The sequence below is a fragment of the Mustela putorius genome, unplaced genomic scaffold, assembly GCF_011764305.1.
Source record: "Mustela putorius furo isolate JIRA1106 unplaced genomic scaffold, ASM1176430v1.1 tig00000592_pilon_pilon_pilon, whole genome shotgun sequence".
Lineage (NCBI taxonomy): Eukaryota > Metazoa > Chordata > Mammalia > Carnivora > Mustelidae > Mustela > Mustela putorius.
In genome coordinates this window covers 6,408,517-6,422,200 of record NW_025421426.1, presented here as the reverse complement: position 1 = coordinate 6,422,200, position 13,684 = coordinate 6,408,517, and the positions used below count along the sequence as shown (strand labels likewise).

Sequence of the window (13,684 nt, the reverse complement as noted above, 5' to 3'; positions counted from 1 at the left end):
AAAGTTTATATACTAAGTTAAATACTTTATTTATAGCCTCAGGCACTTTGGCCAGGTTTTGCTGCAAAACGAGTTTGTCAAACTTTAAAACAACAACAAGGGGCACCGGGTGGCTCAGTTGACTCTTGATCTCAGTTCAGGGTTGTGAGTTCAAGCCCAGCATTGGGCTTCATGCTGAGCTTGGGACCTCCTTAAAAAAACAACAACACAGTAACTTTCAGTTTTAGACTTTTGGATTTCAAAACTGCAGAAAAGGGATTATAGTCTGTAGCTGGCATCGAAGTTGTGTTTTGTCTTCCAGCTAATATGTAAAGAAGTTCCTTTGAGAGCCTGAATTTAATTAACCTTTGACAGATTCATTTTATTTAATTATTTATTTTAAAGATTTTATTTATTTGACAGAGAGATAACATAAGCAGGCAGAGTGGCAGGGAGAGGGAGAAGCAGGCTTCCCACTGAGCAGGGAGCCTGATGTGGGGCTCCATTCCAAGGCCCTGGGAATCATGACCTGAGTCGAAGGCAGCTGCTTAACTGAGTGAGCCGCTCAGGCACCCCAACAGAGTCATTTTAAAAATACAATAAAAGGGGCGTCTTGGTGGCTTAAGCATCTGCTTTCAGCTCAGGTCATAATCCCAGGGTTCTGGGATAGAGCCTTGCGTCTGGCTCCCTGCTCAGCGGGGAGTCTGCTTCTCCTTCTGCCTCTGGGTTGTGTTTGCTCTCTCATTCTCTCTCTCAAATAAATAAAATCTTAAAAAAAAAATAGAATTTTATTAACTTTTTTTAATTCACCAAAATGACTTTTATTTGAATTTGCTACATAAACAGCGAATGGTAATTCATGGCTCTTGATTTTTGTCCACACATAAAAAGGTTTATGAAACCAGTAAATGATATTTTGAAAAGGGTCTTCTGTCATAAATCCAGGATAGGCCTGTTTAGCACAATTCAGTACTGTTCCTTCAGTACTTTATATATGTAATTTTCTTCTACTTATATCCATTTCCCAGAGTTTATGGACCCATTCATAGTCTCCATATTTAGAATCAAAGGTTCCTTTCTGAAGAGATCTTAATTTTATGGTAAAACGTGGTCCAAGTTCTTGAATTCCCCCTTTCTTTTCACTCTTGAATATATACCTATGAAGTCTGAAGAAGATACAGTCCCGTTGATTGTGGAATGTGGCAACTTCCCTCCTTATAAACTGCAGATTATGGGGAAAGAGAAATGCAAACATACATCCAACAGAATGACCCAGCCTCGTTGTAAAGTTATTCAAAATTATTTCAGGTATGTGTCCTATAGGGTCCTTGCCTCTTCTTTTAATTTCTTTCTTTCCTTCTTTCTCTCTCTCTCTCTCTTTTTTTTTTTTTTTTTATTTGACACACAGAGAGACAGTGACAGAGGGAACACAAGCAGGGAGAGTGGCAGAGGGAGAAGCAGGCCTCCTGCTGAGGAGGGAGCTGGATGCGGGGCTCCATCCCAGGACTCTAGGATCATGACCTGAGCTGAAGGCAGACGCCGAACAACTGGGCCACCCAGGCGCCCCCTTCTCTTAATTTCTTTACGCAAACGAACACTGCTCATTTTAAAATGAGCAGTTGGGCCATTTGGCAAGTGATTTAGAATTAATCCATTTGGTGTTTTACAATCTTCATTAATAACGATCAGATTTGTGAAGTCTCTTGAAATGCACTGTGGAATAATTTTTTTTCAGAGCCAGTCCTCTTCTGTAATAAACATGTGAGTTTGGTAAAACTGGAGAGCTGTTCACAGAGTTGTACTGTTCTCCCATGAGGTCTGTCTGATGATGCGATGAGAATCTTGGGAGAAGTTTGTCTGTTGAAATAAGAAGCAGATTCATCTGTAGCTTCATCCAAAGCAACCTCTTCATCATTAGGGTCTACTACAGTTTCATCGTACGCTCTCTGGTTGTCAGTGGTCTTTGGTATAGGCTTTGTGGAGCCTTATTACCAAGAGCTTTCCTTCCTTCCTTCCTTCCTTCCTTCCTTCCTTCCTTTCTTTCTTTCTTTCTTTCTTTCTTTCTTTCTTTCTTTCTTTCTTTTTTAAAGATTTTATTTATTTATTTGACAGAGAGAGATCACAGCAGGCAGAGAGGCAGGCAGAGAGAGGGGAAGGGAAGGAAGCAGGCCCCTGCTGAGCAGAGAGCCCGATGCGGGACTCGATCCCAGGACCCTGAGATCATGACCCGAGCCGAAGGCAGCGGCTTAACCCACTGAGCCACCCAGGTGCCCCTTTTTTTTTTTTTTTTTAAAGATTTCTTTATTTGACAGAAACATTGAGAGAGGGAACACAAGTAGGGGAATGGGAGAGGGAGAAGCAGGCTCTTTGTAGAGCAGAGAGCCTGATGTGGGGCTGGATCCAGGACTCTGGGATCATGACCTGAGCTGAAGGCAGATGCTTAACGACTGAGCCACAGGCACCCCTTTCTCTCTTAAGTTTTTTCTTAATTGCCAACTTTTTCTTACATTGCTGCTGTCTCCACCGTGTGAACATTGAATGTAGCTGTTGTTTGTTCTTAATTTCTGAAATGCTGAAGCCTGGGGGGAAGGCGGCCACTTTTGGGGGTTGAACCCCGCTTTCTGTCACTCCATACTCAGCAACTGTAGCCTCCTGAGGTTCCAATGGTCGCTTTCCGTTTCAGGTCTGTCTTTCCTCCGCTGCTGCTCTTATCCCTGGGGGCCTTCGCCATGGTGTTTGCTTCCTTAATAACTTTCTCATTGCAAATGTCACATATATAGTAGTTGTAAGATATTAGGAGAATCTAGTAGAATATGAAAAGAACAAAAATGTCCAGTGTTCATCACATCGACTTTACTGCTGTTTACATTTTGGAGTTTAGTTTTAGTTTTTCCATGTATTGGGGTATATATGAATTTAAGAATTTATTTACTTATTTAAAGATTTTATTTATTTATTTGACAGAGGTCACAAGTAGGCAGAGAGGCAGGCAGAGAGAGAGGAAGGGAAGCAGGCTCCCTGCTGAGCGGAGAGCCCAGTGTAGGGGCTCAATCCCAGGACCCTGGGATCATCACCTGAGCTGAAGGCGGAGGCTTTAACCCACTGAACCACCCAGGCACCACTAAGAATTTATTTTTAAGTAAACTCTGTACCCACTGTGGGACTCGAACTTAAAACTCCCAAGATCAAGAGTGGCATACTCTACCAACTGAACCTGCCAGGTGCTCTTAAATTTTTTTTCACATAATTTGAATTGTGGTGTATTTGACCTTTTCCCACTTAGTTTTATTACATTTTACAAAAATTATTACATACTTAATCTTTTTCTTGTCATAGAAACCCTAAATTAAGTTTGGTGCATGGATGCCCTGAGAAGACTACATTTCCCTGGGTTCCCTGGGAGCCAGTGCAGTTTTAGGGGCACCTGGGTAGCTCAGTAGGTTAAGCCTCCCTCCGACTCCTGATTTCAGTTCAAGTTATGATCTCAGGGTCATAAGATCAAGCCCTATTTGGGCTTGTGCTGGGCATGGTGCATGCTTAAGATTCTCTCTCTCCTATCTCCCACTCTCCACCTCTCTTCCCCCCACCCCCCAAAAAAAGAACTACAGGTTTAAAAAGTAGCTTTATTGAAATATAACTTACTGTGAATTCATCTTAGTGTACTTTTTGGTGACTGTCATTAATTTTACACAGTTGTGCATCTATCACCATACTCACATTACGGTTTTAGAACATTTTTATTGCCCCAGAAAGTTCTGTTGTTTTGCATTTAATTTTATCTACTCACCAAGAACTCAGAGATCACGACGTCCTATTTTATAGCGTTCTCAAGTTTTTTTTGTTTATGGGAAATGGTGTGTGCCCACACTCTTGTAATTTGTAATTTGCTATTTCTTCTGTGTGTTTCTTAGCTTTATGAGATCACTTAAGTGTATATAAGCCATATATATAGCTTATAATTTGTAATATATTATATGTAAATTTTTTAAGATGTAAATTTTTTTGGTTGGTGGCAGTGTATTCTATGATTTATGTTTGGTGTTGTTTAAGCTTTGAATATTTAAAAAGTAGTTGCTGCTTTATTGAGATTTAAAGATACAATTGATATATTACCATTAGATTTGGGTGTAAACATAATAATATATGTATATATATTATGAAATGATCACAGTAAGTCTAGTTAACATCCATCTCTACACATACTTACAGAATTTTTTTTAAGATTTTATTTATTTATTTGACAGAGAAATCACAAGTAGGCAGAGAGGCAGGCAGAGCGAGAGCAGGGAGCAGGCTCCCTGCTGAGCAGAGAGCCCCATGTTGGGGGTCAGTCCCAGGATCCTGAGATCATGACCTGAGTCGAAGGTAGAGGCTTAACCCACTGAGCCACCCAGGCTCCCAGATTTTCTTTTTTTTTTTTTTGGTCATCAGAACAATTTTTTTTTTAAAGTAGGTACTACACCCAACATGGGGTGAGAAATCAAGAGTCACATGGTCTATCGACCGAGTCAGCTAGGTGCCCCGTAATACAGTATAATTTTTGTTTGTTTATTTTTAGTAATCCTTATACCCATAGTGGGACTTGAGCTCACAAGCCCAAAATCAAGAGTTGCGTCCTCCCCTGACTGAGCCAGCCAGGTGTCCCCTGTATTACTAACTATAGTCACTATGCTGTACATTATATCCTCATGGGTTACCTCCTTCTAACTGAAATTTTGTACCTTTTGATCCCGTTCACCCATTTCATGCACCTCTAACCCCCCACCACTTGGATCTCTGTGTCTTTGAGTGTGGTGTGTCTTTTTGTTTTTGGTTTTGTTTTAATTTTAAATTCTACATATAAGGGAGTTCATATGGTATTTGTTTTTCTCTGACTTACTTCACTTAGCATAATAACCTCAAGGTCAGTAGAGCATGTGACCCTTGATCTCTGGGGTTTGTGAGTTCAAGCTCCATATTGGGCATGGAGTCTACTTAAAAAAAAAAAAAGTCCATCCATTTTGTCACAAGTGGCAGGATTTCCCTTTTTATGGCTGAATAATGTTCCACTGTATACACATATCCCATTTTCTTTTATCCATTTATCCACTGGTGAACATGTTATAAAGATTATTTCTATGTCTGGGCTGTTGTAAATAATGTTGTGGTGAACATATGGGTACAGATATCTTTTCCCCCCCAATAAAACCTTAGTTTATTACAGAATTCTGGGTTGATTCACTGTATCTTCTGACCTCTGTTCCTTGTGATAAGCCTACAGCCAGTTTCCTCTTTATTTATTTTTTTTAACTTAGAATGTATTATTTGTTTCATGGGTACAGATATCTTTTTGAGTTTGTGCTTCATTTCCTTTGGATAAATACCCAGAAATGCAGTTTTTTCTTTTTTTAAAGATTTTATTTATTTATTTATTTATTTATTTTGTTTTTCAAGATTTATTTGAGAGCGAGCGAGCAAGAGAGCACAAGCAGGTGGAGCTGCAGGAGAGATAGAAGCGGGCTCCCCACTGAGCTGGGAGCCTGATGCAGGGTTTGATCTCAGGACCTTGCCCAAAGGTAGACACTTAACTGACTGAGCCACCCAGGCACCCCAAGATTTTATGTATTTATTTGAGAGGAAGAAAGCGTGTGTGCTGCAGGGACAGGACTTGGGGGGATGGGAAGGCAGAGGTGGAGGGAGAGGAACAAGCATAGCCTAGCCGAGTGCAGAGCTGGAGGCAGGGCTGGACCCCATGACCCTGAGATGAGGACCCAGGCCTGAGTCAAAACCAAGAGTCCAACACTCAGCCACTTGAGCCACCCAGGTGCCGCCAGAAGTGGAATTTCTGGATCATGTGGTAGTTCTTTTTTTTTTTTTTTTTTGAGGAACCTCCTCACAGATTTCCATAGTGACTGCACTAGTTTACCACCAACAGTGCACAAGTGTTCCCTTCTCTGCATATCCCTGCCAATACTTGTTATTTCTTATCTTTTTGATGACAGCCACTCTAACTAGAATGAGGTGAAGTCTCATTGTAGTTTTGATTTGCATTTCCCTGATGGTTAGTGATGCAGAGAACCTTTTCATGTACCTGTTGGCCGTCTGTATGTCTCTGGAAAATGTTCAAATCTTCTGCCCATTTTTAACTCGTATTATGTTATATATATATAATATATAGAATTTTTATGTACTTTTTTGCTTTTTGAGTTGTGTAGGTTGTTTTCTTTTTAAAAGATTTTATTTATTTGTTAGAGAAAGGGAGCACAGGCAGACAGAGTTGGCAGGCAGAGGGAGAAGCAAGCCTCCCTGCTGAGCCCAATGTGGGACTGGACTTTGGGATCATGACCTGAACTGAAGGTAGCCGCTTAACCCACTGAGCCACCCAGGCACTCCTCTGCAGAAGCTTGATGTAGTCCCACTTGCTTATCTTTGGTTTTGGTTTTGAAAGTTGATTTTTAATCATAATCACAGCCATCATCTTCTGAATCCCAGAATTCTCTCCCTAGGTATAAATTCTCAGCATCTGGTTTGTTGTCAGTCCTGTGATTCCATGTTGTACATCAAGAAATTTATTCTGGTTTCTTTAATCTCAGAACTCTTTAAGGGATCCTTATTTACTGCTTAAAATGGTCATTTCTCATGGTGGGCCTTACAAAAAAAAGTTCCTAGTGAGTCTTTTATTTAAACCCCTCATTGGCCCTTTTTTTAAGCATTAAATCTGATAAACTTTATGATGACTTTGATCAATTCTTCACCTTTGTTTTTCTGTGCCTCTTCTTGAGTTTGTGGTATGTTTTTTCTTCTTCATCTCAAAATTAGCTCACTATTGTCTCAGAAAAGTCCATCTTGTCATCTGGAACCTTGCCTCAGCTGAGTTAGGCTTATAGCCCATACCTTAAAACATAACAAATGGATGACTTTCAGAGAGGGGAGAACCCACTGTATAAAAGTATTCTCTTATGTAAATCATTGTTTCCCAATGTGACCAATTTACCAAAGCTCACTTTCTGTTTTAGGTTCTATGGCAATGGAGCTCAGTGATGCAAATTTGCAAACACTAACAGAATACTTAAAGAAAACTCTTGATCCTGATCCTGCCATCAGACGTCCAGGTAAAGAGAATATTGTTTTGTGGTTTGATTTATTCTTTAACGGGTGATGAAAACCTTTGCATAATCTATCTGTATTTATAAAGTGAAAAAAAGATTTAACACTTGATTCTTGGGCATAGTTTATTTTTCATTCTCTGCTTGTAAAGTGTGGGCTTGGCTGCTTACAGCTGCTATAACATATGGTGATGTGGTGTATTTTTGGTTTGGTTTTGTTTTTTAAGTAAAATAGATTTTGTTTGGCATCTTCTGGGGTTAAAAATTACTAATATGTCTCAAATACTTTGTCCCTTCACCTTTCTGAAAATCCTCACACCTGCCTGTTCTAGAGATACAATAATTAGGACATAGAGATGAGAGTTAATTGCCTAAAAAGTGATTAAATGAATTAAACCAGGTAATGAGATCCTGTCTCTTAATCCCCATGTTGGGTTTGATTTAATTAATTAATACATTTTAAGACCTAGGGTTCCTCCCTCCTGTATTTGACCAGTTTCTGTTAGAAACTTAGTGGTAGCTTAGAATTGTAAGCTCAGATGTCCACAGGACTCAAATGTGAAGGTAAAAATGAGGGAGGCAGGTGAAGTGAGGATTGGTAATTTCATGTGATTTATATGATAGCTTTAGGGGATTCAAACCACTTTTGCAAAATCCGATTTCCAGCTCTATTTGAAAAATAAGACATTTCTGTGAAATGTCCCCATTTTTAAGTGATAGCATCTAACTTCAAAAAATTTGAAATACCATGTAAGCCAAGCAAACTCCCTCTGAGGGAGGGATGTGTCTTGTGGGTGGGTAGTCAGTTGATGATTCTTTTTTTTTTTTTTTTTTAAGATTTTATTTATTTATCAGAGAGAGAGAGGGGGAGAGAGCGAGCACAGGCAGACAGAATGGCAGGCAGAGGCAGAGGGAGAAGTAGGCTCCCTGCTGAGCAAGGAGTCCGATGTGGGACTCGATCCCAGGACGCTGGGATCATGACCTGAGCCGAAGGCAGGTGCTCAACCAACTGAGCCACCCAGGCGTCCCTCAGTTGATGATTCTTGATGTGAGCCATTATTAACTAGGTATTGACCTGCTTCTTCAGAACTAACCAATGTTCGTGCTCATAGAGAGGATTTTAGAATGCCTCCACAGAGACATAAGTGAATGTGTTTGTGTGTTGCAATTATATATTATATATAATAAATAGAACTGTAAACATGTTAATGCATCCATTCTATTCTAGAACAGTGTTTGTGATATCTGAGAGGGAGAATTGTGGCTTTTCCCATTAGTGCTTAAAAAGGTAACATGTTCTTGGAGGAAGGGAAATTAATGGCTCTAATCTTCTTAGACTTTCCCAGAAAGCTTCTGCAAACTCTATTAAAATTATTTTTAATAATTTTGTCTTTGTAAGGCGAGGGTGTTAATATTATGCGAATTCAGGACAGAGTGTGGGAATAAATTGATGTTTCTGGATTGAGTTACGAACATAGCATTTCTCAGGGATTGGTACTAGACTGACTCACTGTTTCTAGAAAATGATCTGGAAGTTGAAATATGTAGTAGATCCAGCTTACAGACACCACTGTGCTCTCTTGGTTATTGAGATGAGACTGGTCCAAATGAACTGGAAAACATTTTGAGTCTCCTTGAATGTACAGAAACATGTCTGTATGAATATTCTGTGAGCAACTTGAAGGAAATGAACACAGAAAGAAATAATTTAACTTAAACTCATGAGATTTCTTTCAGGATATTGATTACAATTTAAGAAAGAGACTTGGCACACTACACGGGCTTTCCACCAGATCATGGATCTAGTGTGTTGCCCTGTATGCAGTGTTGACCACTAAGAGGAGACAACCAAAACTTTCCAGACTCCTACAAAGCCATAGTGTGTCCCCTCCTGGAAAGTATTTTTAAATTTAGCACTCTTCATCTTTTAAGAAAGACACGATGGACACAAAGCAGGGAAGATTTGAGGATGGAAGTCAAACTCTTGGGATTCAGTTCAGAAAGAAGAGAGATATTCAGTCATAATACTGTAGAAAATAATAGATGCTAATGGCAGACCTTTTCAGTGAAGTTTATGAAGAAGAAACGCTATAAACCTTCACTTGTATGATCAGTAAACCTTGGAGAGGTTTTGTTTTGTTTTTTAAGATTTTGTTTAGGGATGCCTGAGTGGTTCAGTTAAGCCTCTGCCTTCGGCATAGGGTAATGATCGCAGGGTACTGGGATCAGGTGCCACATCAGGCTCCTTGCTCAGCAGGGGAACCTATTTCTCTGTCTACTTACAGCTCCCCTACTTGTGTGCTCATTCACTTTCTCTCTCTCTCTCTGACAAATAAATAAAATCTTAAAGAAATAATAAAGGTTTCATTTATTTTACGAGAGCGAGAGCACACATGCCCAGGGAGAGGAAGAAGCAGACTCCCAGAGAGCAGGGAGTCTGGTGCGGGGCTTTGTTTTAGAGGGAATGTGTGCATAGGTGCCGGGTGGAGGGGCAGAGAATCAAGTCAGGCACTTAACTGACTGAGCCACCCAGGCACCCCTAAACCTGGGAGATTTCTTATCTCTTAAGTGTGGTAGGATTTGAAAATATGTGGGTAAAATCTTTGAATAGTAATTTTTGCTCATACTAGAAATGTTTAGTTTGAGACAAAAACTGGGGGCTAGTGTGATAGAAGAAGGACTGGACTAAAACTTTTTCAGTGATGAAATCTAGCTGTGCCATCTTTAGACAAGTTACCTAATGTAGGGACCTTGTTTGTTTATTTGTTTGTTTGTTTATAGATCTTATTTATTCGACAGAGCACAAGCCAGGAGAAGCTGCAGAGGGAGAGGGAGAAGCAGGTTCTTCACTGAGTAGGAAGTCTGATTTGGGGCTTAATCAGGACCCTGGGATCATGCCCTGAGCTGGAGGCAGATATTTAACTGAGCCACCCAGGCACCCTGATTTCTTGATTTTTTAATCACAGATCTACATAGATAAAAAATGGAAAGACTTGGTTATAATGTCAGGTCTTCTAACATAGAAATTCTTTTACAGCTGAGAAGTTTCTTGAATCTGTAGAAGGAAATCAGAACTACCCACTGTTGCTTTTAACATTGCTGGAAAAGTCCCAGGATAATGTTATCAAAGTTTGTGCCTCGGTAACATTCAAGAACTACATTAAAAGAAACTGGAGAATTGTGAGTATTTTGTGAACACATGGTCTAACAACCTGCATTTTTATAAGATATATATGCAGTGCTCCTGAAAGATTCAGACACAGATTAAAGATAAAATTAAGTAGAACCTCCTCATCAAAATAAGTAGATGTAGATCAAATCCAAAAAGATGACCAAGTGGGATATATCCCAGGAATGGAAGGTGTGTTCAGCATTCAGAAATCAGTTAATGTAAGACTGTTAATAAACTGACAAAAGAAAAATCACATGATCATATCAATAGATACAGAAAAGGCATTTAACAAGATCCTGCACCCATCATGATAAAACTGTCAGTAAACTGGGAGTAGAACTTTCTTAACTTGATAAAGACTATCTACGAACAGCCTAGAGCTAATAACCTACTTAATGGTGAGAAAGTTGGAGCTTTTCCATTAAGATGCGGTACAAAGCAAGGATGTGTCCTCTCATCACTCCTTCTCAACATTGTATTGGATAATGTAATTGTCCTTGCTGATTGAATAACAAGAGGAAGTAAAAGGTGCTACTGATGGGGAAGGAAAACCTAAAACTATCTTTGTTCACAGATGACAGGATTGTCTATATAGGAATTCCGAAAGACTTGGTAAAAATTAAATAGGATGCTTTTTCAAAGTTCCTGTTGTTTTATTTGAGTTCTTACAGATTACTTGAACTTCCTAACCCAGGTTGCTAGTGCTTGAGACTTGGTTTTTGCTTCCATTGTGGTTAAATGTAAACGTTAGCTCATTGTCAAAGAAAGACATTGTGTGGGAAAACACACCTTACTGAATAATTGAAGCAGTTTCTATTGTGGATGGGAAGAAAATTAAATACAGTAGAAAGACCTCATTAAATATATTAAAAATTTGTAGAATGCAAAATAATTTAGATTTGTTGGAGTTTTTGATAAGGGATATAGAAATATATTCTAATTTTAAGGTGAATTCCATTGTACTGCAAGTTTTGTTTCAGTTTTTTTTTGTTTTTTTTTTTTTAAGGATTTTATTTATTTGAGAGAGAGAGAGCGCACAAGCAGGGGGAAGGGCAGGCAGAGGGGGATTAGAGAAGCAGACTCCCCTTTGAGCAGGGAGTTGGATGTAGGGCTCCATCATGATCTGAGCCAAAGGCAGCCACTTAACCGACCCAGGCGCCCCTGTACTGCAAGTTTAATGACGGTATAAAATTAGGAATTAAGAAATTAAGGTATTTTCCCTATCTTAGCTCAGGGGTTCTTTTTTTTTTTTTTTTTTTTTTTTTTTTTTTTTAATTTTATTTATTCATTTGACAGATGGAGATCACAAGTAGGCAGAGAGGGCGGGGGAAGCAGGCTCCGCACTGAGCAGAGAGCCCGATGCGGGGCTCAATCCCAGGAACCTGGGATCATGACCTGAGCGGAAGGCAGAGGCTTTAACCCACTGAGCCACCCAGGCGCCCCTAGCTCAGGGGTTCTTAATGGGGGGTAATTTTGCCCACAGAAATCTTAGACATTTTGGTTGTCACAGGTGTGGGGAGGGAGTGCTACTGCCATCTAGTGGGTAGAAACGAGGGATGCTGCTAATAAACATCTTACAGTGTACGAAACCATTTTCATAGCAAAGATTTGGGCCCAGAATGCCAGTAATGCTGAGGCCGAGGAAACCCTGGCTTAGGATAAAGAAAAAAAATGTCAGTTGTTTTGAAGTGATAGCAGTAATGAAATTTAGAAACAAAGTTGAGAAGAATCATCAGTTTTTCTAAAATGTCAACTTTAAATCTGCCTAAATATTTATTTAGAATGCTTCTTTTTCTTCTTCTTCTTTTTTTTTTTAAATTTTATTTATTTATTTGACAGATCACATAGGCAGAGAGGCAGGCAGAGAGAGAGAGAGAGGGGTAATAAGCAAGGCTCCCTGCCGAGCAGAGAGCTGGATGCGGGGCTCGATCCCAGGACCCTGAGATCATGACCTGAGCTGAAGGCAGAGGCCCAACCCACTGAGCCACCCAGGCGCGCCCCCCCCCCTTTCTTTTTAAGATTTTATGTATTTATTTTAAACAGAGAGAGAGGGAGGGAGGACCAGGTTTCCCACTGAGCAGGAGCCTGACATGGGGCTTGATCCTAAGACCCTGGGATCATGACCTGAGCTGAGGGCAGCCACTTAACCAACTGAGCCATCCAGGTGCCCCTAGACTTCTTCTTTTGTCTTCATTTTGTGAAAGAGTTCAGGAAGTAGTAAATACTGTTTTTAAGCTTGTGTAGTCAAGTGTTAACTTCATGTAGTGAAGATTGTTTACATATCCGTCCCTCTACTTGCTGACGAGCTAGTCCTCTTCCTTTCTCTTGATTTGTAAAACTAATGAGAGTTTGAGAACCTCTTTGAGTGATGAATGCATTTAAACTGGTAATGGTCAAGAATTTTCACTGAAAAGACCTCTGACCTAAAGTGAGAGTCAGATCGAAGGTCCTGAAGATAAATGCGGGCTGGGCAGAGTGGGTCTGTAAAGATTTTCACTGCATGTTTTGACAGGGTTACATTTGGAACTGAGACTCTTAATGGGCATCAGAGTGTGTATGTTTTTCTGTGGAAGAGTTGATGCTTTCATCAGATTATTAAAGGAATTTGTGACTCATTCATGTAGAGGGAAGGCCCTGCCTTCCTTTATAGTTTTTCTTAGGAAACAAGAAAAAAGGAAATTGGTTCTATTTTCTCTATAAACCCATATCCATGGTCATGGATATGGACTTATGTTACTATGCTGTTGATGTTTTGCTTTTAGGTTGAAGATGAACTGAATAAGATTTGTGAAGCTGACCGAGTAGCCATTAAAGCCAACATAGTGCACTTGATGCTGAGCAGCCCGGAGCAAATTCAGAAGCAGGTAATGGAAGTCCCAGTTGTTTAAGAAGGAGGCTTGTTTGTGGAACTTTCATTTAATTCATTTTTTTTCCTTCCCCCAGTTAAGTGATGCTATTAGCATTATTGGCAGAGAAGATTTTCCACAGAAGTGGCCTGACTTGTTGACAGAAATGGTGAATCGGTTTCAGAGTGGAGATTTCCACGTTATCAATGGAGTCCTTCGTACAGCACATTCTTTATTTAAAAGGTATTGATAAATTCACACTTCTTTTTTTAAAGAGTCCATTTATTATTTAGGATTTTATTTATTTAGAGAGACCGTGCATGTCGGGGAAGGAGCAGAAGGAGAGGGAGAGACAATCTCAAGCCAACTCCCTGCTGAGTCAGGAGCCTGCCATGGGGCATGATCTCACGACCCTGAAATCGTAACCTGGGCCAAAATCAAGAGTTGGATGCTTAAATGACTGAGCCACCCAGGTGCTCCTTAAAGATTTTATTTTTAAGTAATTTGTACACCCAACCTGGAGCTAGACTCAGGACCCCAAGATCCAAATGGCACATGCTCTACTGACTGAGACTGCCAGGTCCCTCAAAAATTCATGTTTT

At 40.0% G+C, this 13,684-nt stretch overlaps 1 protein-coding gene and 1 pseudogene across 3 annotated transcripts in view; one reads left to right on the top strand and one right to left on the bottom strand.

Moving 5' to 3' along the window:
• The window catches only part of CSE1L (chromosome segregation 1 like), a 49,225-nt gene that overhangs the window by 9,836 nt on the left and 25,705 nt on the right, over positions 1-13,684 (top strand). For 2 of the 3 annotated variants that reach the window (XM_004746239.3, XM_004746242.3), the window contains exons 2-5: positions 6,975-7,070; positions 10,102-10,244; positions 12,999-13,100; positions 13,180-13,325. In XM_004746239.3, coding sequence (XP_004746296.1) covers positions 6,980-7,070; positions 10,102-10,244; positions 12,999-13,100; positions 13,180-13,325 — 482 coding nt within the window. In that variant the 5' untranslated portion in view covers positions 6,975-6,979. Of the gene's footprint in view, positions 1-1,151; positions 1,288-6,974; positions 7,071-10,101; positions 10,245-12,998; positions 13,101-13,179; positions 13,326-13,684 lie in introns of those variants that run through there. The other variant, XM_004746240.3, reaches the window with a different exon arrangement.
• Positions 968-2,757, bottom strand: LOC101686337 (annotated as a pseudogene).